Genomic DNA, 24,626 nt, shown 5'->3' on the forward strand with positions numbered 1-24,626 from the left:
CACACAACACGTCCAACCTTGAAACAGATGGACTGCAGCAGCAGAAGACACACCGGATGCCTCCTGTCAGCTAAGAACAGGAAACTGAGGCTACAATTCACACACTCACCAACACTGGACAACAGAAGATGGAGAAACGTTGCTGGTCTGATGAGTCTCCATCTCAGCTCCACATTCAGATGCTAGGCTCAGAATTTGGTGGAAACATCATGAAAACATGGACCCATCCTGCTTTGTGTCAACAGTTCAGGCTGCTGCTGGTGTAATGGTGTGAGGTGGATGTTTTCTTGTCCCACTTTGGGCCCCTTAGTTCCAACGTGGCCTGGTTTAACCAGCACAGCCTACCTGAGTATTGTTGCTGACCATGTCCATCCCTTTATGACCACAGTGGAGCATCTTCTGATGCTACTTCCAGCAGGATAATGCACCATGTCACAAAGCTCAGATCATCTCCACCTGCTTTCTAGAACATGAAAATGAGTTCACTGGACTCCAACGGCCTCCACAGCCACCAGATCTCAGTCCAGTAGAGCAGCTTTAGGATGTGGTGGAACGGGAGATTCTCATCATGGATGCAGCCGACAAACCTGCAGCAACTGTGTGATGCTGTCATGTCAATGTGGAGAAAACCTCTGAGGAAGGTTTCCACCACCTTGTTCAATCTTATATAAGAATTAAGGCAGTTCTGAAGGAAAAAGTGTTTAAAAAGAAAAAAATGAGTAAAATATTAAACAATAAGGTCATGGGTGGATATAAATGCCAATAAATTGTCAAACAAATATATCAGCATGCTTAGAGTTCAAAGTTTTTTTTATTGTTTGTTTTTTGCACAGCCCATGGGTTCTTGGATCAAGAGACAGTCATATTGTTAAAGAACTTTATAACAAAACAACAAATAGAAACAGCTTAACTTTTTTCATACATATAGTTTACATCATATTTCTGAACTCAACACCTTAAAAAAACAGTAATCTTATAGGTATGTCAACATTTCATCCCAGTGATTTTTTACACATACTATATGGAATCTTGACAACAGACTATCTAGTAATGATGACAGGAAAAACATATCTTTAAAATTTATTATTATTATTATTATTATTATCATTATTATTATTGTTATTGGTAGTAATAGTAGTTGAATAATACATAATATGACTGTATGTTATGGCGACCGGTAAATATTCAGTTTGTGTGGTTATCTCTTTTTGGAGACGTTTATGCCTTTTGAATAATGAATAATACGTTTTAAACAGCACGCGCCTTTAATCAGAGATGAACCCCCATCCGCCAATCATGTCACAGAATGATCCATCTTATCCAATTGGAAAGCATGTTGTTTAGATGTAGGCGGAGACTACATTTACAAACCGTTGTGGATATCTACCCCAAACACACCAGGTAACCCGTAAAGCTTTATTAGTAGAAGTTGCAAATACGTAGTATGTTGTTTCATAGCGTCCGAATAACAAAGTTAGTATTTCATTTCTTCATCAACGTTATCTGTGACATTTTAGTTTACTTTCTTCTGAAACAACGACAATGTTGGTAACAGTGATGTAGCTAGTCACCTGTTGATCAGAGAAATTTTTTTTTTGTTTGTTTTTTATTTTTTTTACATTTAGAGAAGGTATCTTTGTTAGCATGTTGGTAATCTTCAGTCAACGCTACTTTTGCTTTAGATTAACTATTTATATGTTTTCTATAACTTTACAGTTATGGATACAAGTTGGAGACGTTGCCTGGGTGATCAAAAGCTAACCTCACGTCGTTGATAACGTCAACATGAAAATGATGTTTGAGAACAATGAGAATTTAAAGGATTTTTCTCATTTTAAGGTGAGTTATACAATTACACGAACACAGCCAGAATTAGACAACAACTCCAGTATGATAGCTTGTTGTCATTTTTCTTTTCTTTTCTCTTCTCGGTCTTCATTGGTCCTATCTCAAGCAAGTAAAAAGGTCACGTAATCTCCTAAGTTTCCAAGACCCTCAGAAAGGGGTGTTTCTCAGTTCAAACCAGGAGAGAGCTCTCAGCCGGACAGCTGAGAGAAGATCTGTTGCTGACAGTCTCAGTCCCCACTCCAACTCTAAGGTGATACTGAGAGAGAAGATATTTATCCATGAAATATTAAGGATTTACAGAGGCATAAAATACTGTAAGCTACCTAGATGGATCAGTCTTCCTCATCTGTGTTGTCTGTCCCCTTGCTGATAAGTTTTCCACAGCAGGAATGGAGTCTGTCTCTGCAAGGACAAAGGTGGGCTGTGTGCGACAAGAGAATACTGGTCTAACCTTGCATGATGAGCAGCTCATCCGTGATCTGGATGCTTTGCAGTATGACTTGGCTACTTCCAAGCCGCAGGTAAGACACTCATAAATTGTCAAGATAATTAGCTCAATAAATAAGATAAAATAAAGCCATTTAAAAAACAATGTTGGCTATGTGTATCAAGAACAGTTTTATTATTAAAACTATTATTAAACAGTTGTATTTTATGTTTCCTATTAGCAGATCTCAATATTATAGCTGGTTTAGCTTGCTTGTTTCTTTGTGGGAGAGGATGACAGGCCTCAATATTGTTTTTGTCCACTATGATTCCTTTGGATTGCAAAAAGGTTGTTACCTGATGTTAAACAGATTCTTCATCCTGTTCATTCACATCATCTCCACTTGTAACCGCAGCTGCTCTGGCATATGATCTTGGCTTGGTTTTAAGCCCTGTGACAATGATATCATTGATTCTGCTGTATTGCTCCAACTCGTCAACTCTGTTTTCCAACATTTGAATTCTTTTATCCTTCTCAATGTTTAGGAGCTGCAAAGCTTTAACATCCTCTGCTAGTTTCATTATTTTTTTCTGTTGTTGACCAATAGCAGTCACTTCCTCTGTCAGCATGTCCAGTGATCTTTTAATTTCTTCCAAATCCTCAGCAACTACTATGCTCTTTTTTGGTGGTGGCATGTTTTAGTAAATTAACGACGAGTATATAACTGGTAACACCAGAAGAAGTGTAGCAGCAGCCGCAAACTGCCTCCAGCCTCAAAGCAGCAGATATATCACTCACTCTTCAGATGCCTTCAAATCTTCAAAAGGATCAGAAAAGTTGGTTGGGCTTTTCTTCAGGGTCTGGTCAGCAGGCAGCGTGTTGTCACTGTGTAAGCTTCCTTCACCACGAGGTCCCCTCGATAAACAAGTCTTTGTCCGATCTTTCTTCCTCCCCGTCTGTTCACACATGGCTTCTTTACATAATAAAGCAAACATCCATAACGTTCCAACTTTTTCTGAATCATGTCCGTACAATATGCCTTCTTGTCTGCATTATAGAGCTTTAATCTGTATTTGTGAGTTGCACAATGAGCTGTGTTCACAGACCGTGATTTCTGGAAGTGTTCCTGAGCACATGCAGGGTTTGACATGAATTCGGCCTGTTTTTTCTTTTTACCAACAATCTTTTTACTGTCTTCACAGATAAATAAAACAAAATTAAATAATGAAATACAACCAGCACAAACATAAATAATAAACATAAATAAATACATTTTAAAGAAAGAAAGGAAAGACTACAAAATAGTACAACACCAACCCCACACCCACCCACCCACCCAATATATTCCAGTATTAGTTGGGGATAAATTTAATAGGTTATTCATTTTAATACATTTCATAAGTGAAAAAGAAATAACCATCACGACTTTTTGTAATAGTGATTAATTCAGAGGACCATAATTTAAACATCTTCAGGCATTTCCAACATGTGTTTATAGTCTGTTTTTATAAGATAGGAAATAAATGAGTCCCAGATCTGATAGAAATCATGTTGATTTTTATTCATGTAAAAGGTCTTTAAAGGAAGAGTTGTGCACATCTCAACCTGTCAACTCATGGTCTTCTCATATCCTTCCACGTTAAAGCTATTACGTTTTTTGCTAAAATTATGTTCACATTTATAAATATTAGTTGATTCTTTGTAATCCTCAAATGTTTGGGGTATAAACCCAATATAAACAGCTGTGGAACTAAAGGTAAACGAACCTGTAACACGTCTTGAATATGTTTCACTTCTTGCCACAATTTTCAGATTTGACTTTATTGTGAAATACATTGAAAGAGTAAACGTTTTTTCTTTCATACATTTTGTTCAGGTATCAGCTATGGGTGTATTATAATGGTTAGTTTTTCTGGAGTTATATTCGCATCATCCAGTTATATTGCAGTAATTCTACTTTGATTCCACTCTTCTGCTGAAATGTCTTCGTGCGGGTCCTCTCTCCATGCCTCCAGTCTCTCTAAAGACGTCCCAGTACATCCATCTACCAGAAATTTAAATCTTTTAGAAGTTAAATCCCTTTTCCTCACACCTTTTCAAGCCCAACCTTTAAACACCCCATCTGCTTTTCCTGAAATAAAAGAAATTCTCCATATTGGACTGAAGAATGATAAAGGGCTTTTTTCTTAGATGCTTTTTAACATGAAAACACACTACAATTATATTTCTCATTATAGGGTTGTTTGTTCTCTTTTTAAGATTCTTAAAATTTGCTGAGTACAAGTAGACAGAGAGGCAAACCTAACTGAAATTCGTCTGTCTCTCCAAGTAGGAGCGTCTTTTTCTGTAAAATAAAACATTTTAGCTGTGCTGCCCAATAATACCAAATTATGAGTCCCTCTTTATCATAAGTAAAATACAATAACCATAATCAAATCCGGGCTCATCTATTATTCCCTAGAAATCTAACAAACAATCTTTAAAGTTGAGTGAAGAGGTTAGGAAGTGGAAGATTTTGAAATAGATATAATAATTTAGGTAATATTCTCATCTTTATTTTCCAAATTAGTGATGTTGGTATGTGTGTCCATCTACTGAGGAATTTTGAAAGTTCTTACATTAATGGTTCATTATTTGCTAAAATATCTTTAATTTGTGGGACAATTTTTATGCCCGAGTATGTAGAGCAATCTACAATCTTAAATTGAGTTGTTATTTCAGGGCGACTTTTTCTTTCTGATAGATTTAGAAACATTATTCATGATTTTGATTTGTTTAATTCATAACCTGAAATTCTCCCATATAGATTAATAAGATTTAATAACAGTAATAGATTTTTCAAAATTTGTAAGAAAAACTATGACATCATCTGCAAATAAATTGCAGACGGTGTCCCTGTTGTCCAAGTGGTATACCCATGATGCTTTGATGGGTTCTTACAGCTATTGCTAATGGTTCTATAGCCACAATAAACGATAAAGGATTTATGGGATCTCCCTGTCTACATCCTCTTTGTATCATAATAGCTTTAGAAATATTACAGTTTGTTATAATTTCAGCGTGCGGCTCTGTATAAAGTACTTTGATCCAAAACCAAAACATAAGCGTTTTAAATAAATAGGGCTATTTGACCCTATCTACGGCTTTCTAAGCATAATGGGAATATTGTTGTATCAGCTGCCTCTTTTTTCTCATATATTTAGAAGTCTCCTAGCATTATGGAAGCCTTGCCTACCTTGAATGAAACCATTCTGATCTTTATCAGTAATATTTGGGATTACTGTCTCAAGCCTCTTGGCTATTTTATTCAAACATTTTAAGTATATTGAAGAGGCTAATTAGTTTAAAGTTTTGACATTTGTTTGGTTTGCCTGGTTTTGGTAACAAAGTAATCAGTGCTCCTCTTAAGGATGTTGGAAAGATTCCGGTTTGACACGATTCTTTAAACATTTCTAATAATGGTAGCATCAATCTATGTTTGAACATTTTGTAAACCTCGTTGGGTATCTCATCGGTCCAGGGGTTTTCCCTCCTTTGATACTGGCTAAAGATATTTCCAGCGAAGTTACATCCTTCTCCAGTTCTTCTTTGATTGTCTCTGATATCTTAGGAGTATGAGTGTTGTCCAGAATGTAGTTCAATTCAGATACACTTAAATCTATTTCTGATGCATTTCTTTTAATATACCGCCACCTGGAGGCCTGAAGATAACAGACACCCTTACATCTGAGAGGCTCTGCCTCTCTAAGGTGCTCTTTTTTTTTTAACAGTGATGCCTCTGACCTGTTGTTAATTGGTCTAATTGGTTGAAACATGTTTGTCGCGCTGTTTTATTTAACACCACTTTTCCAAACTTTGAGATTTGTTTCTGCCATCAAATTCAAGATGAGGTGGACTTTTTGGGGTTGGGGTGGGTCTGTCTGATAAACAGTAACGTGTAGAGTAACTTATGTTTATGCTGTGATTGCTTTCTTTAACAGGGCCGGCTCAGAGGCGTGAGGATAGGGGTCAATACTAGTGTGACCAGTTTGAGCCAAGAGATTCGTCACCTTGAAGCAAAGCTGGAGGCTCAGACCAAAGAACTAAAGTAACCACATCACCTTAATATATACTTATTTAGATGCTGCTGTAGGATGGCAGTTTTATTCTTATTTATAAGGACTGTGTTGGGTGTTAAAACTGTAACGTACATTCAAGTCCAGTCATATGAAATAATTAGAAGTGTCCGTAGACTTATCTTGGTAGTCCTCCTTTTGGGATACACTTCATTGTCAAAATAATTACTGATTAATGATTTTTAACAGAGCTACTCAATTTGGTCCCATGAGGGCCATAATCCAGCAGGTTTTCCATGTATCCTTGCTCCAACACCAAATTAGGCTGTTAGATCCATTTAAGTTGATCCAGGTGTATTGAAGCAGGAATACATTGAAAACCTGCTGGATTGCAGCCTTTGTAGGACAGCTAATATTGCAGTAATGTGTGATTGTGTGTTCTAGGGCAGCAGAGCTGAGGGCGGAGTGTTGTCAGGAAGCAGCAGCTCACAGTGAGACTGTGGTGGAAACATTAACCGAAGAGCTGGAGGAGCTCAGAGAGGAGCTGGACAGCGAAACTGCACTCGGACAAAGGTGATGCTTCTATCTGTGTGCACCACGATTTCATTTTGTTATAGTAGAACTAATAGTATAACTTCAATTATTAAGCCATTTTTATTTAATTATTTTTGAACAAAGAAAAGAATTTATTATAGCAGACGAAATCCTTTAATTCTGATATACCAACTATGATTTATGAGAAAATGTTAGGACATATAAAATATTAAGAAAAAGAAAATGCAGTGAGTCTTATTCGGATTTGGACTTTAAGACTGTCCGTATATTTTAGGATTAGTTACATCAGCTTAATTTAATTTGCTTTAATACACACAACAACTTTATCAGGTCAACATTGTTAGTACCAGGTTGGGCCCACATCTTTTCTCCAGAACTGTCCTAATTCTTGGTGTCACAGATTCAAAAAGGTGTTGGAAACATTCCTCAGAGATTTAGCTTCATATTGACATGATAGCCTCCCATGATAGGCTGTGGTGTTTAAACCATGCCATAGTAGGGAGCCCACACCACACCATCACACCACTGCAGCCTGAAGCGGCGATCCAAGTCAGGATGGATCCATGTTTTTATTTTGTTTCCAGCAAATTCCAACCATACTGAATCTGAAGGAATATTCTTGTATAAAAGACACGTTCAACTTAGATAGGCAATAAACATGGGAGTCAACTTGTTCAAAAACGTAGCAAGAATTCGGTTGGAAAAACCACACTAGATTTTTCATAACCCCATTCCAAAAGCGACACCAAGGGATCACCACAGGTAGTTGGACACTTTGTGGGGCAAACAAGGCTTAATCACTACTATATACCCTGGGAGTGTCCTAAGATTATTTCTTACTGGAAAGATATTCATGTCCACATGGATGCTACAAATTTGATTTCCTATATTTAGGACCCACTTCCTTGGAAGAGTGGGACAGATATGACAGTGTTGTGCTAGCAAGTATAAAGACCATCACAAAAAAAATGGCTAAAGCCGGAACCGCCTACTGGAGATGAATGGGTCGACATAACTCACAAAATATATCTTATGGGAAAACTGACGTTTACACTCAGAATCCAGAAAGAAAATTTCTTCTGCATGTGGTCCAAGTGGTATGTTAAGCCTGTACGTTCAGACTTTTGTTGACTGAGTGGAAACAAGAAGCACTGCCAACCTCCTTTTTTTTCTTTTTTTTGGAACCTCCTCCTCCTCCTCCTGCCCTTTTGACTGATTAATGCCTGCTGCAATGCACCTGAAGTGTGAGCTTTCCCCCCTCAGTTCTGTTCACTGCACCTGTTTCTTTGCTTAAAGGCGTATATTACTGGCTATTATGGAAACTCCTCTCTTGTATTATTTTATTTAGCCAGTCTTTATGTGTCTAAAGATGGACACTTTCTATACCTTTTTTTAATAAGTAAGATGGATAAAGTGAGTTAATATGTGTAGTTAAAAGACTGAAGTCTCGTCTTGGAAATGACAAAAACCTCTGAAACATGGCATGTATGACATATGGCTGATTTTTGGAAGTATTTTAATTATCAGTGTATCGCTTTGGATTTGTATTGTATATCATTGTACCACTCCCCCCATTTTTTTCTTCTCTTGCTTCTATGCCATATGTGCCATAACACTGACTATATGTTATCTAGTTGTGCTGGTGGCCAAATATACAAAAACAAAAAATTACAAAAAGATATCTGATAAATATGACCTATTAGGTGTTTGTTATGTCTGTAAGGTTAATAGAGCAACTGTTAACCCTGTCAGGAGTTGGTGTTGACTTATCTGGGATCATCTGTAAAGGACCGTCATTCAGTGGAAATTTGTAATATGACCAGACCGATCAGTATTCCAAGTTTTTTTTTTTATATATGAAGAATTGGTTTGGTGTTTTAGAGGCACCACAAGGCGGTTGAGCTTCATACACCCAGGTGGCTAGCAGTGGCCCTGGAGACATGATATGAAATATCATGAATTCATCATTTTGATTTAATATTTTCCACTACAACAGTTTTACTGTATGTTTTACTCTGTCCCTTTTAGGACTGAACAACAAAGAAACCAGGCACTTCAAAATGCTGAGCAACTCAAAGAAGCCTTTAAGGAATATAAAACCACAATTTCCATCAAGTTTAAAAAGGTGCATTTATTGAAATCTTTATTTATTTCACTTATAAAAGAAATGTGCTTGCATGTTGAAGCTTAAAATGTACTTTGTGTTTTTCAAGGTAATGGAAACTGAGAGCAAACTGAAAGAGAGTCTAATAGAGGGTGACAGAGAGAAGGAAGAGCTGGAAACGAAGTTGTCTGTGTTGGGGAGAGAAAATGCCGAGCAGAGTCAGACAATCAAGTATGCATAATAATAACGACAAGTTCTTTCTTTTTATTTTTGCTAAATAGATTGAATTGAATCAGCAGCATTTCTCTGTCCGTCTTCCAGCCAGCTGCAGGAGGAGTTGAGGCAGGCTAAGGCTGCATCGGCCGACCTCCAGGTCCGCGTTGAAGAGACGGGACGAAAAGCCTCGCAGCTGGAGCGGCAGCTTGTGGAGCGCGGTGCAGAGTGCAGGGAGATGGCCTCTCTGCGCAGGGAGCTGCAGGACCTGCAGACTCTGACCCATAAGCAGGAGCAGAGGGGGGCTCAAAGCCACAGAGAGGCTCAGCAGAGTCAGGCAGAGCTGGCCAGCCTGGAAGCCATACTGGCTCTGCTGCACCTGAGAGAGGTGGAGAAGCTGCTGCTGTCCTTTCTGTTCTTCATGTCATGAGATGTCCAGTCTTGATGCATGTTTGATTGAACACCTTGTCGTTTTATTCATCTTTATTTATTAACTTAAGGGTGCTGCGGGGCCTTTCTGTGCCAGTCCATGTATGTTACCCTCGGTGGACTATTCAGTAGCTGCACAGCTGATGAAACTAAAACCAGGTAGGCAGAAAAAACCACATCCATTGTTGGCTTATGTGCATCTGTTCATCTGAACACAGATGAAAGCTCTAAAGTAGTATTTTTACACTTTTTGGAAATGTTTCTGCTGCTAAATTAGAGATTAAAGGGATAAAATGGCTGATAATAAATGAAAAACAAGTACATTAATGCTGGTGGGTCATTACAGACTTGATTTTTTTGTCCTTTCGGGGAATTTTTCCCTTTGGTCTTTCGCTTGGTTTACCCCAAAATGGATGTTTTATTTTCTTTGTAAAAAGTGTTTAATTAGAAGAAATTTACATTTTTGGTAAAGGTTAACAAAACACCAGGGACAAATTTACTGATTTTGCATCTCATCAGAGGAAAAAAAAAAACCTTTTCCAGACACTGTGATTAAAAACATTACAGGTTAATTTTTTCCCTTCATTTTTTGCTCAGATCACTTCATTCCCAACTGAAACAACAAAATATGTAAATAATAAATTTGTGTTAACTCTTAATCCATTAAGCTCCGACCCATGAAAAAATGGTAAGAAAAGTCCAATTTTTTAAATATGAGGTTTTTAGTTGGCCCTTTAACAAATTTAAAATTATAAGTTTTTTTTGGGAGGGATATCTACTATTTATTACCATGTGATACATAAAAAATATTCTAATGTGGTTTTCTGCTTCTGGGTATCTATTAGGGGACAGAAGACGAGTATCAGATTGTGTTCAACAGGATTTTGAGCAACATTTATACCAGGGCTACTCAATTCGGTCCTACGAGGGCCACAATCCAGCAGGTTTTCCATGTATCCCTGCACCAACACACCTGAGTCAAATTAATGAGTCATTGTGTAGAACCTGATTGGCTGTTAGAGCCACCTAATTTGACTCAGGTGTGTTGGTGCAGGGATACATGGAAAACCTGCTGGATTGCGGCCCTCGTAGGACCGAATTGAGTCGCCCTGGTTTATACCATAAATTGAAGCAAAATGTCTCAGAAACTGTATGTGACAAATATGTCACGTCGGGTTCTCATGGGTTAAAATGGAAATTTGATCACTTGATGTCACAGTTTTATAAAGAAAAAAAAAGATGAAAATAAACTTTTTCCTTTTCTATTTCTCTCTCTCTCTCTCTCTCTCTTTCTCTCTCTCTCTCTCTGATTATATTATGATTATATTATGATTATATTATAACAATAACATGTTATAATTTTATTTAAATGATGATTATAAGGTGTCCATGTATCTGACAGTTTTATTTACTGTATAAAACGCAGTTAAAAAAATTTAATCTAGGACAATTATATAGCATCCAACATTTCAACAAAGTTGAGCACAATGGATGAAATCAGTTAAAAACTAATAAAAGTAAATGATAAAATCAAATTTCTAAGTTGTCAGTTTCACTATATTAAAGGACATGTGGCATATACATTCCCTTAAAAGTATGTTGTTAAGTGTAGAAACATTCCTCACTTTTCCTCTCCCTGTCTCTTGATCCTTGCAGGGGAAGGTTACCAGCAGCTGCTGCGATTGCTGCAGACAATGGAGGCTGAACGGCTGAAAAGCAGCAGCCTGAATGAGCGACTTCAGGAGCGTCTGAGCCAAGCCCAGAAGGAGATCTCCTCCCTGCAGAGCTCCATGGCGCAGAGAGCCTCACACTACCAGAGCCTCCACACAGAGCTGCTGGACAAAGTCAGCAGGGCCTCTGACACAGAGAAGGAGGTGATGCACTTTTCTCATCTCTGTGCTGGTTTTACTTTATTTTATTCTCTGTACTGTTTTAATGTTTAAATGCCACCAGTCAAATTAAGATCAATGAATTAAAATAAAATCAAGATTTAAACACAACTCACATCATTTTATGGTGGAAAATAGTTTGACAATGATCATGATTTATACGAAGCTAGGATAGGGACATAAGTTTTGGAACTGGTATGCGAAACCATGTATGCATATATGTGCATATATCTATATATCAATGTTTATATATATATATATATATATATATATATATATATACATATACACCATGGTCTGGTTGAATACTCGATTCTGACTGGCTGGATGGTGTCCATTAAAAAGGGATAATGGACACCTATAAAAGAAGTTCCAGCCAAATAGCCTTATTGCTGTAAATTACTGCGCTGACTAAACGGTAGTTGGTAACCGTGGCAACAGAAACTCAGCGCAGCCTGCAGGCTTATTGAATGATGTAGGAAACTATCTGTGGACTTTGACTGTTTGAAACAAATTGTCGCATCATCCTCTGGACACACACAAGCTGTAAGAGCTGCACCCGCCCTCTGAAATGTTTGTGTCAGGTAACATAACTGCGGCCGACCGAGCTGCAGGTTCTGTGTCAGAGCCGGTTACCTTGGCAACGCATCACAACGAAATAGTCCACTCAGCTGCTTCTTGTGAAAAACTTACTGTAAAAAACAACATTAACACATTAATAATTTATTTAATTTTTTTCTTTCTTAATGGACCATGGTATAAGCGGGATAATGCTTAGCAAAAGCAAAAGCTTTGCAATAGCAAAGATGAAGACAGGTGGCGTATGGATGGAAAAAGGAAATGCGGTGTACAAAACTTCCAGATTTATAAAAGAGTGCATACTCACGTCCCACGCCTGTTTCCTTTTTTGAATCAGAATCAACTAAGTTGCTGCACATGAGAGCGCCTTGCCATGCTCTCCCTTAGTGTAGGACAGTTCATGTAACATTGTGACAAACCAGTGATGCCTAGAGAGCATCACTGGTTTGCTTTCCTTACAGAAATTGTTTTAAAGTGCTTTATAAAGGAATTTAAATTAGATTGGTTTATGCAGTTTTGGGTTGTGTGGATTTAACACACTTGAAAGTCACCAAAGTTACTCAGAAATAGGTTTTTTTAAATTTATGAATCATGTAATACATGTTAAAAACATTTTTGAGGCAAATTTCACTCCATATTTTTATCTCACACATTAAACCTGTAAAGCTATGTGGTCAGTTTTAAAGACCGTCAGGTGTTTATAAAATCAATCTTTCCAGAGGTAACAATTAAAATGATCCATCTGTTTGTTTTTGTTTGTTTTTACTGTTTTACTGCAGTTAAAGAGAAAAAGCGCTCGAGTTGCTGCATTGGAGAAACAACTGCAGGAGAAAACCTCGGCTTACAGTCAGGCTGCACTGAAGAACACAGAGCTGGAAAATCAACTTCTGGTACAACGCTGGTTTTCCTTTTCTTTAGTTTTTCCTCATGACTTCATCAGATCTGTGCAAGAGATTAAATTAATAAGCTTTGTTTTGGTTCTGTTTTTTTTTTTCATCATAACAGGAGAAGACTAATTGTCTTCAACAATCTCGGTCACTGATGGGCAAAAAGCAGAGAGAGTACCAGCAGTCTCTGGAAAAGCTTAAACAGTCTCAGTCCCATCAGCTGACGGAGCAAGAGCATAGAATAAAAATGGTAATAAACTATTTTCTTTCCACACTATTCACACTTCCTGCTTGATGAAATTCTGTAACACTTATTGTGTCATAAGTATGATTTAACTGCATGATTAATCTTCTGCAGCCAGCTCTGGATATGAAACGTTTTACCTGATGTAGTAATGCTTTGCAGCTACAGCTCTCTGTAGAAGAGGCTCAGTCTCGGGCATTGGAGATGGAGCAGGAGTTGCGTTCACTATACAGGGAGCGAGAGGAGGCTCAGAAAGCAGCTCTCCTGCTGGAGACCTCTTTACATCAGCTCACACAGGTCAGGAACCTCCTGTCGCCCTTTCATTACACATACTTAGCAAAGAAAATGTTTGTGGGTGACATATTTTTTTTTTTGATTTCAGGAGAAGCAGGATGAAGCCAGACAGAACCAGGAGTTGCTGCAGAGTTTCAAAGAGCAGGCATCTCAGTCTGCTGCCAAGGTTTGAACAATCACCTGAAAATAAACACAAATGCAATGCTAACAATACTCACATAATGGACGTTATAAGCCAACCACAGCCGCTACTACAGATAGACGGTGCCAGTGAAGATGGCATATGTTGTTCTCTAAGACTCCTTTTACAACCAGGGGCCCTAAACTTGCACTCAAACCTTGGCTGGATGGGTTGCGATTGAGAATCACTATTTTTTTGCTGCAGGTTTAGAACAGACATTTTAAGTTTGAAACAACTTTTTTCTATGTGAATGTTCCAGCTGGTTAAAAATTAAGTTTGAGAACCGGAAACAACAGATGTGCAGCATTATGTCCTTTATAGAATAGCCAAACGCATAATTGTCTAAAGCAGGGTTACTCAGTTCGGTTCTATGAGGGCCGCTGTCCTGCAGGTTTTCAATGTGTCCCAGCTCCAACACACCTGACTCTAATTAACGAGTCATTGTGCAGAACCTAATATAATTTGAGTCAGGTGTGTTGGAGCAGGGAAACATGGAAAACCTGCAGGACTGCGGCCCTCATAGGACCAAATTAAGTAACCCGGGTCTGAAGGACTGACATGACCACTGACTTACAGCTGAATCAGTTTGCTGAGTCGTGGTGTTTGTCCCTGCAGAGAAGGACACCCCTCTAATTTTCTGAACTTTTTCATGATTGTTTTTTAAGTCAAAGAAGGGATGCTCCGAGACTTTAATGAAACAACTTTCCATGCCTCACCATCTCCTGAGTCTGTACAAAACCTGCAGCAGTAGTTCAGTTTCAGGACTTGAAACACTTCTCTATGTTTGCACTGCTCAGATATCCACAGAAGTTCTGAAATAGTCTTTTTCTGAGTCTGTCCACACAGAATTACGCTCTGTTCTCATCAGAGCCACAGGTTCTAACTGGTTCTGTTATGGTTTAGATCAGTTGTCTCTTCATCGCCTGCATCTTACTAGAATGCAGCTGCTTGTATGATGACTGGAAGATGACAATGTGATCACACAACTCCTGATGTTCTTTACTGACTTCATGCTAATTTCCACTTCCAGGTTTTGTGGCTTGTTTTTAAAACTTTAAAGTTTGCCTCCATCATAGTTGTCAGAGCGCTAACAACTTCCAGTTAGAGCTCTGAGGTCCTTAACCAGCTCCAAGACTGACAGAACCATTACAGCAGCTGCTCCCAAACTGTGGATCAGTCAGACTCTTCACATCAGAGCTGCTCAGACACTCGTTTTTATCATTTTAATCATTTCATTGTGCAGTAGTTTGGGCAGTTCCTGTTGTGCTGTATAAATAAAGCTGTTTTTCATCTGCCACTTGCTTTATGTTCATACAACAGATGTGTGAGCTGCAGTCGTCTTTGTCAGCCTGCAGAGCTGAGCTCAACACTTGCCTGCAACAGATGGAGGAGGTGAAAAAGAACTACGAGGCTGAGCTGCAGAAGAAGAATGGCAAGGTGCAGACACAGAAATCTTTCGCTAAGTATTCTCAGTCTGCAGGAAGATGACAATGTCTCAGACTTGTCGTCCGTGTTCAGATGTCCTCTCTGCAGGAGAAGCTCCACAGCGCCATCCTGGCTTGTCAGAGCTCCAGTGATGAGACCCTGCAGCTGCAGCTGTCTCTGCAGCAGCAGCAGACCATGCTGACCGAGAGCACCGCTCGGGTTTCTGAGCTGGAGGAGAGCCAGATCCAGCTGCAGAAACAGGTAAGTGAGTTTCTTATTGAAAATGCTGCATTTTGATATGTGTAGTTAAACTAAAATTTCATTTTGAGCCTCTTAAGGTATTTAATCCTGAAGCGGGTGGATGGTGTTTTTTTCTTTTTTTTTAGATTTGAAAACGTATCGTATTTACTTGACACATATTTTAAAGAGCTGCATTTCTGAATTAAGACTTAAAATTTTCACTTTACAAAAAGCTGCTGCTTCAGGGCCCACATTTTCTAATCTAGCTACTTCATAGAGCACAAATTATCAAAACTAACTATATGCTAAATTTGTAAGAAAATGACAACCCCACCTTGTACTTTTACTCCAATCTCTTATCCTTTTGGTGTGTTAACTCGAAATGGCAAATTTCTTATTGCGTTGTTGAGTCGTAGCTTTACAGCTTTTAAAATAATTAAAAGTCAAATAAAGCTAAAATATAATTCTGTAAATGACATTCCTTTTTACTTACAATTATCTTCCTCCATCTTGGAACTTATTGCAGAACTTTGAAGTATGTCATTAAATTAAAAACACACAGAACAAATATAAATGCACTCATCAGCCACTTTGTCAGGTCCACCTTGCTAGTACCGGGTTTGCTCCAGAACTGTCTTAATTCTTGGTGTCATAGATTGAACATGGTGGTGGAAACCTTCCTCAGAGGTTTTGCTCCATATTGACATGACAGCATCACACAGTTGCAGCAGGTTTGTCGGCTGCATCCATGATGAGAATCTCCCGTTCCACCACATCCCAAAGCTGCTCTACTGGACTGAGATCTGGTGGCTGTGGAGGCCGTTGGAGTCCAGTGAACTCATCGTCATGTTCTAGAAAGCAGGTGGAGATGATCTGAGCTTTGTGACATGGTGCGTTATCCTGCTGGAAGTAGCATCAGAAGATGCTCCACTGTGGTCATAAAGGGATGGACATGGTCAGCAACAATACTCAGGGAGGCTGTGGTGGTTAAGGCAAGGCAAATCTAGTTGTATAGCACATTTCATGTACAGGACAATTCAAAGTGCTTTATATAAAACATTAAAAGCATTACAGTCGGGTGCAGGAAGTTTAAACCATGTCCCACTTTTGGCCCCTTAGTGTTAACATGACAAGAAAATATCCTCCACACCATTGCTCCACCAGCAGCCTGAACTGATGGTGGTGAGATGGATGGATCCATGTTTTCATGTTTATGATAAATTCAGATCCTAGCATCTGAATGTGGAGCTGAAATGGAGACTCATCAGACCAGCAATGTTTCTCCATCTTCTATTGTCCAGTGTTGGTGACTCAAAGTCACATAAAAATTTCTTCCTCATTCTGATGCTCAGTTTGAATTTCAGCAAGTCGACTAGATGCATTGAGTTGCTGCCATGTGATTGGCTGATTAGATATTTGTGTTAACACACACCTGAACAGGTGGCGCTGATGAAGTGGACAGTGATTATAAATTGTTAAAGAAAAATTATCTGTACGATCAGAGAAATGGAGCCACAAATAAATTTTATGTAAAAATATCTCATTATTTGTAAAAATGAAAACAGATTAAAACAGAGATGTGCACATTTACTCCCACACTTTTCTGTCTTGGGCTACTTCAGGGAAGCCTCCATTTGAGCACCTGCTCTTCACACTTAACTCCTCTACAACAGACAGAGCACAGCACTCTCATTCAGCTAGCGGAGATGTACACAGGCAGCAGTGTGGAGTCCTTGTAGAAGCAGGTCTGATCTGAGTTTAACAAAGGATCACATGGCCCAGATGGTTGATGTCCTGCTGTCTGTCTGTAGGTGTCCAGTCTGGAGCAGCAGCTGGAACGAGCTCAGACATTGCTGCAGGATCAAGTAAGAAACAGTGAGCGGGATGCCCAGATGGCTGAAAAAATCCTGCAAGGGATGAACCAGCAGAATGTACAACTCTCCAAATCTGTCAGGTAGCAACTCCGGTACACAAGGGTGCACACCGTCTTCGAACAGCAGATCAGACATGGAAACTTTTTGTCCATCGATATATTTACTATCTAGATAAACACTCAATCACTCTTTATCTCGCTGGTGTGAAGCAGCTTGATATGTGTGCATAAATAAGGATCTTTCTTCATCGCACTTACTCACCTGATGTATTTGAAATTGTTTTATTTTGCAGTCTTTGAAAGCCTCATTTTAGAAAGCATTTAGTCATTTAACAGATTTCATTTGCTGCAGCCACCTCACGTCAGAGATGCAAACGTGTCGAGCTGAGCTGGTTTCTAAGGACTTGGAGTTGGAGCATCTAAGGAACGATGTTGCCACGAAGACTTCTCAGATCAGTGGCCTGGAGGAGAGCCTGCAGTATACAAAGAGCATGGGTAAGGATTTTACTAGCATTTAAACACACATTGTTCTGAATTAGATCTTGAAGTGGAGATGATTATGTTATAACTCATCCCTGACTGTGAGGTTGAGCTGTGCTTCTTCTCGTGTCCCTCTCTTTGTCCTTTCCCGCCCAGTTGAGGATCTGGGGGAGAAGCTTCATCGATGTGAGGCTGATCGGCTCAGCTGTATCCGGCGAGTCCAAAGCCGGGAGGGGAGGTTGCAGGGAGAGCTGGCCGACACCTTGGAGAAACTACAGGAGCTCAAGGATGCTCTGCAGAAAAACCAAACCATCTCTGATGAGCTGCAAGCCCAAGTGGACAAACTGACTGTTCAGCTGAGGTGATTTGCCTTCATTTAATATATTTGTCTGCACATAAACGGATATAATATGTCGGTCAGGAAGGAGCATGATCAGAACATAACCAGTCTCAGATGAAATACTGACATGTTTATATTTATTCTGTGGCTATTCATCAATGTTATGGGCATTTAAAACTTAAAAATATTGGTAACATGAAAATTCTGAGGAAAATATCATATCTTCTATTATTTTGGATATATATAAATTTATTTATTTTATATATATATTTTTTTTTAAATACATTTTATTGTATGTTTTCATTGTTAGAATTGGTTATATTTATATTGGTTTTATTCATTTATTTTTATTATTGATTTTTTATTTCATTGTATTTATTATTATATTTATTTTCTTATTGACATATTGTTTAATATTCTTTTTATTTAGTTTTGATCATTATGTAATTGTTTTTATTTTATTCTTGTTGAATTGTTAATTTTTTATTTAAATTCATCCTAGTTTTTATTGGTTATATTTATTTAGATTGATTCTTTATATGTGTGTGTGTGTGTGTGTGTGTGTGTGTGTGTGTGTGTGTGTGTGTGTGTGTGTGTGTGTGTGTGTGTGTGTGTGTGTGTGTGTGTGTGACAACAGTGAGACCCAGAGGGAGTTGGAGGAGAGGACTCATGAGGTCTTAGACATGGACAACGCACTGAAAGAAAGACAGGGGGAGCTCCAACAGAGAGCAAAGCTGGTACAACACACACATAAATATCAGTTATGTTCATTTTATTGATAGTTCTCTGCTGTTGTCTCGCCTCATCTTTACTTTCCTTGTGGTTCCTCAGCTCGACCAGCTGAAAGTAGCCATCAGGCAGCACAAACAGGAGATGGAGAAGAAGGTGGAGTCTCTTCAGCGAAGCCTGGAAACCAGAGAGAGAGAGCTGAGAGACGCACAGACGCAGCTTGTAGACAGAAACACAAAGGTCAGGACTCACTCTGCATGTTTTCAGCTGTTTTTGATCTAATGAGTCGGAGCAAGAAACAAAAAAGAAAAAAACTTTAACCGAAAAATAAAATGAAAATGAATTTTACGTTATTCAAGAAAACTTGGTAAAAATGTATTCAACTATAAAATAAACTAATAAAACAAATGCATTAAAATGAAGCTGCAGGGAATAAAATAGCTTTAAAAAGACAGAAATCTACAAACCGCTGCATTCAGCTTCAATGATCATGGAGAGTAGATTCACTTTTCATGCACAAAATGGAGTTAAAACATGTCTAATGGAAAGCTGCAGCAGTGTGCTGTGCATCTTTACAGGCATTTACTCTGCATATAAGCAGGAAATTAAATCTTGTTTTATAAATGTTGACACCTACTTATCAAGGGATTTTTAATGCTTTAAGGAGTTCCCGGCCAAGATATCTAGTAGTAAATATGAAAATTATACAATCAAAACAAAAATAAGAGACAAAAAAGATGACATTTACAAACGGACTATAAAAGACGTATGCACTCCGTGGTTTCAACCTCAAACTTCTCTAATTGGATTAAAAAGCACTTAATTAAATCAGCTCAGTCAATTTCCATTTTCTATGCAACAACGTCCATGCAGAAGGTGCAGAATGGACAAAAGCCTTTACAAGGCCAAGTCCATACAGGCATTTGGGACAGATGACAACAAAAGCGACTAAGGAACCCAAGTAGGTAGTAAACCAAGTATTGACTTACAGTATCTATGAAAGTATAACAATAACCTCTTCTGGTGGCTAGAGCAGGCCATCTCACCAGAGAGTATAAATCACAGTGGTGTTTCCACAGTTGAGAGTTTGTAATACACCTGGTATATAATTAAGGTATATTTTAAGGTATCGTGCAACAGCATTTATGTAAGACAAGGCAAGTTTATTTGTACAACATATTTCATGTACAAGACCACTGAAAGTGCTTTACTTAAAAAATTAAAAGCATTACAGGAGGTGCAAAGAAACATTAAAAAGTAATAAAAAGGTTAAAAAAAAAATCACAATATAATCATAACTAACATTAAAATGATTAAAATCAAGATAAGTTAAAGCTACTTTGCAGATTGAAAGTGTGCAAAGACTTTAAAACTGGTGTGATGTGTTCAGAAGATCTCCATGATCCAACAGTCAGAAAGGTTGCAGCAACAACACTTTTTTGCATTAAAAACAAAAACATAGCTTATTTAGAAAATAAAAACCCAACTCTTCACAAGGGTCTCAACATCCATCCATCTTCTACCGCCTGTCTGGGTTCGGGTCGCGGGGGCTGCTGTCGAAGCAGCCGTCCTCCCAGCCACATTTGCCAGCTCATCCAGGGGGATCCTGAGTTGTTCCCAGGCCAGCTGAGAGGTGTAGTCCCTCCAGCGTGTCCTGGGTCTTCTCCACGGTCTCCTCCCAGTGGGACATGCCCAGAACACTTCACCAGGGAGGAGTCCAGGAGGCCTCCTGACCAGATGTCCGGGACACCTCATCTGGCTCATCTCAATGCGGAGGAGCAGAGGCTCTACTCTGAGCCCGTCATGAATGACCGAGGTTCTTACCCTGTTTCTAAGGGAGAAGACGGCCGCTATGTAGAGGAAAATTATTTCGGCCGTTTGTATTTGTGGTGACTTGTAGCTCGTTATTATGGGTGAGGTTTGGAACGTAGATCAACCCGTAAATCGGGAGCTTTGCCCTTTGGCGTGCAGCTTAAAAGTGAGCCATCAATCATGTGTGGGAGTTGTCAGTCAGTACTCCCAAATATTTATAAGTGAACTTCTTGGACTAAGAGATCTGAACACATCATGCCAGTTTTAAAATCTTTACACTGGTTTCCAGTCAGTCACAGAATAGATAAAAAAAAAAATTAGCGCTGCCTCTAGCACTACATGACAGCACCTGGGTCCAACTGGACTTACAGCAGTCTGACTACCACTTAATTATGACGTCCCATCATGTTTGAATTCTTGCTTGTGTTGTTCTTACTCTTAAATGTAAGTCTCTTTGATTAAAAGCGTCTGCTAAATGACTGTAGAATAGAATAGAATAGAATAGAATAGAAAAACCCTGCTGGTTGTCCCAACACAGTAAAGTCCCACCCCTCGAAAGCCTTTAGGCCTATATTACATCTGTGATATGTGATATGTTCAGAAAATATAAACCTAGCAGAGCGCATAGATCCAAAGACTCTGGTCAACTAGTTCAGACCTGAGTCCAGACCTGACTCCAGACCAGAGTCCAGACCAGAGTCCAGACAAGTGGAACAAGTTGCCATTGAAGATTAAACTTTCACCAAATGTAGACACTTTTAAGTCCAGGTTAAAAACATTCGGTTCTGATACACCTATGCATGAAACCTGCATGGTAACTTTTAACTTATCTTGATTACAATGTAATTTATGATTTTATTGGTTGTATTGTGACTTTAGTTTTTTTCCCTTTTATTCCTTTTTAATGATCTTTTTGCACCGCCTGTAATGCTTTTAATGTTAATTTTTTTTCTGCAGGGTCCCATCATCACATGCGCTCTGATGTTGACAAAGAAAAGAGCTAATATGTGCCACAAAATAATCTTTAGTTTATTGGCTGCTACTTAAAAGATTTTAGTTAAAACCGTGGCAGAGGGAACGATAAATTAGTTAAAAAATAGTGTGAGGCGTTTTACACCAGGAAACTGCAAACTACTTCAGGTGAGTTGAGCATTCGATGAGACTGATGCTGCTTTACATAACTCAGTTTACGACAGTTAAGTCATTTAGTAATTAACAGGCTGTTCTTTCTGTTCAGGTTGAGACGTCCCGTGTGTCTTTAAAACTTGTTTGGCTTCATACCGTCAGATGCTGATATTCTGAGACAAACAACACACTGTCGTTTCTCTTCATTACCCACCATTGACCATTACCATTACTTCACCATTGCCTGCTCAACCCTGGGGCAAGATATGCCTTTTCATATTTTATTGTCTTTTTTATTTTTGATAGTTAAAATGTCTGTTGTTAATTTATCATTTGCCCATTGGTACTTTGAGAAATTTGTCTATATTTTTATATTTTTATAGTTTTATTTAGCCTAGCTGTGTCCCTCCAGGCTTAACTCTGAGCCCCCCCCTAGGGGGCCCACCCCCCAGTTTGGGAACCACTGTTTTGTTTTGTCTTGTACATGAAATGTACCATACAAATTAACCTTGCCTTACTTCTATTTTATTTCACTGCATGAAGCTTATGCACATGACATGTTTAACCTCTTTTCAGTGACGGCTTTGCTTATTTCAGCAAAACGTTGCCACATTCTGCACATATACTGTAGCATGACTCGATTAGAGGAAAAACGTCTGGTTGCTGATCTGGTCTAAATGCTGCCCAGATCTGTCACCACCTTAGAAAAATTTAACAATTTATTAAATAAATGATTCAGCCAAAGACTGGTGACCTGTGCAGGGTGTACCTGCCTCTCACCTGCTAATTGCTGGGAAAGGCTCCAGCGTCCCTGCATCCCTGAACTGGACTAAGAGGTGTAGAAAATGAATGAATATACAGCAAAACAGGCCACAAATACGGTTCGATAGGAATCGTCACTAAAATTTTTTAAACCAGCTTCAGATGAGGCAACGTAGGAGGTGCAGATTTGCTTCTGAGCAGCATCCAGATGCTCTGCTGACACATGTTCCTGTTTGTGATTGTGTTTGTCCTGTTAGAAATCACAGGAGCTCAGACAGCAGCTCTGTGGGTGTCAGCAGAAACTTCAGGAAGTTCAAGAAGAGCTTGAAGAAACCCAGCGTCACTGCGAGGCGATGACCAGAGAGCTAGACAACTCCAAGCTGATGACCAAAGACATGGTAAAGTCAAAGTGCTCTGAGTTGATCGATCAGACTCAACAGTGCTTAAACTTGATTAAATAATGTCTGATGTCAATGTAGAAAACAAAAAAGTCTTTGTATCAACAGGATTCACCCAAGAAAGCATCATCTGTGTTTTCACTGGTAATCTGCTGGTATGAACGTGGATTTGACCATGGTGTGTGTTGTTGCAGGAGGCCCAGCTGTGTGGTGTGGAGGAGGAACTCGCTCTGAAGGAGGCACAGTGGCTGCAGGCGGAGGCCAAGCTGCAGAGCACAGTCACTGCTTTGAAGCAGGAGCTGGAGCTGAAGAGGGAGCAGCACAGCAGAGAGGTACAGTAACTGCTGAGACGTGTTACCCTCTTCCATCAAATGTATTAAAGTTGGCCAGTTCTGCTAAAAGAAGACCTTAAAATTCAAACAGTTTGTCTTGTTATCGGGGAAGTTTGTACACGGCAGGTGCCAAACTGGAATGGAGGCTTAGACCAAAGATAAGATAGTCTCGTTAACAGATGGCAAATAAGACCTCTTACAGTTTGCTTTTATGCTTGTAAGGATGTTATATGATTGTTAACTCCACAAATTTGAGTCTTGCTTTTAGAATGGACGTATGTCCTGTATCGGGCTTTCAAACACAGGTTGACCCCAGGGTTGTGTCATGTAAACGGACTGTACTTATATAGCGCTTTTCTAATCATCTTGACCACTCCTTTCAGTCAATCGCTTTATTTATATAGCTCATTTCACAACAAAACATTTCCAAAGTGCTGCACACAAAATCAGTATACCACAATATGTCACGTTCACCCCTTCACACACACTCATACAGCAATTCTATGGTTATATACTAAGTTCTTACTACAGGCACACACATATATACACCGACAGACACACCAGGACGAAACGTGGGGGTTCAGTGTCCAAGGAATGAGCCGGGAATCGAACCACGACTTTCAGGTTGGCAGACGACTGGTCTTCCTCCTGAGCTACAGCTGCCCATACTGTCGGTCAGCCATACTCTTCATTGTGTTCACTGATAGTGGTAGAACATCAACATCGCTCCACCTTCTTTTATTGAACTGTGCAATGATCTATGCTTGGATCTTGATGTGTCAAAAACCAAGGAACTGATCACTGACTTGGCAAAGTCAGGACACGTTAAGAGCAATCATACATCAGGCAGAACTTCTTTTTTCAAACTAGTGTGTGCAATTGAAACAGTTGTGTCACAGATCACACTGATACCTTGAGGTACGACTACTTTACCACAGAGACTTCTGTTAGCATCTTATTGGTCCCTATGGTTCCTATTTGTCTTTGTAAGATCAAGATGACGTAGCAGCTGTGGTGGTCACTTCGTTCCTCAATATAGTTTTCTTTCCTGTTTTTATATCATCCTCTATGGTAGTTCCTTAATTTTGGCGTCTTCAGATTGTCATGTCATCACGTAACCTCTTTCCACAGAGCGAAGAACTTCTCATTTCTAGGTGATGTTTCTGATGTTACTTTTTGCACATTTAACTGGATACTGGTGACTCATCCCCAACCCGGAGGAATCACTTCTTTCCAACTGCTTCACACTTGGCTGTGAACTGCTCTAGTGGTTGCTGAAGATCATGGTATGAATAAACTAAAACCACATCCTCTGCAAAAAGCAGGAATGAAGATCCAAACCAGACTTCTTACTCCTTCCTATATATATATGTATATATATATATATATATATATATATAATCTT

At 39.1% G+C, this 24,626-nt stretch overlaps 1 protein-coding gene across 7 annotated transcripts in view; it reads left to right on the forward strand.

The window, feature by feature from the left end:
* The first annotated feature begins 1,313 nt into the window (after positions 1 to 1,313).
* The window catches only part of ccdc18 (coiled-coil domain containing 18), a 32,047-nt gene continuing 8,734 nt past the window's right edge, over positions 1,314 to 24,626 (forward strand). The window contains exons 1-24 of one of the 7 annotated variants that reach the window (XM_041992487.1): positions 1,314 to 1,401; positions 1,717 to 1,839; positions 1,955 to 2,098; positions 2,223 to 2,369; positions 6,256 to 6,362; positions 6,775 to 6,903; positions 8,914 to 9,010; positions 9,099 to 9,220; positions 9,311 to 9,590; positions 9,703 to 9,790; positions 11,288 to 11,505; positions 12,879 to 12,989; positions 13,105 to 13,236; positions 13,393 to 13,527; positions 13,613 to 13,690; positions 15,026 to 15,142; positions 15,224 to 15,391; positions 17,182 to 17,324; positions 17,596 to 17,738; positions 17,880 to 18,084; positions 18,701 to 18,800; positions 18,895 to 19,032; positions 22,749 to 22,889; positions 23,084 to 23,221. In XM_041992487.1, the coding sequence (XP_041848421.1) occupies positions 1,786 to 1,839; positions 1,955 to 2,098; positions 2,223 to 2,369; positions 6,256 to 6,362; positions 6,775 to 6,903; positions 8,914 to 9,010; positions 9,099 to 9,220; positions 9,311 to 9,590; positions 9,703 to 9,790; positions 11,288 to 11,505; positions 12,879 to 12,989; positions 13,105 to 13,236; positions 13,393 to 13,527; positions 13,613 to 13,690; positions 15,026 to 15,142; positions 15,224 to 15,391; positions 17,182 to 17,324; positions 17,596 to 17,738; positions 17,880 to 18,084; positions 18,701 to 18,800; positions 18,895 to 19,032; positions 22,749 to 22,889; positions 23,084 to 23,221 (3,135 nt within the window). In that variant the 5' untranslated portion in view covers positions 1,314 to 1,401; positions 1,717 to 1,785. Of the gene's footprint in view, positions 1,474 to 1,716; positions 1,840 to 1,954; positions 2,099 to 2,222; positions 2,370 to 6,255; positions 6,363 to 6,774; positions 6,904 to 8,913; positions 9,011 to 9,098; positions 9,221 to 9,310; positions 9,591 to 9,702; positions 9,791 to 11,287; positions 11,506 to 12,878; positions 12,990 to 13,104; positions 13,237 to 13,392; positions 13,528 to 13,612; positions 13,691 to 15,025; positions 15,143 to 15,223; positions 15,392 to 17,181; positions 17,325 to 17,595; positions 17,739 to 17,879; positions 18,085 to 18,700; positions 18,801 to 18,894; positions 19,033 to 22,748; positions 22,890 to 23,083; positions 23,222 to 24,626 lie in introns of all 7 variants that reach the window. The other 6 variants (XM_041992488.1, XM_041992492.1, XM_041992491.1 and 3 more) reach the window with 6 other exon arrangements.

This window comes from Melanotaenia boesemani, chromosome 8, assembly GCF_017639745.1.
Source record: "Melanotaenia boesemani isolate fMelBoe1 chromosome 8, fMelBoe1.pri, whole genome shotgun sequence".
Classification (NCBI taxonomy): Eukaryota; Metazoa; Chordata; class Actinopteri; order Atheriniformes; family Melanotaeniidae; genus Melanotaenia; species Melanotaenia boesemani.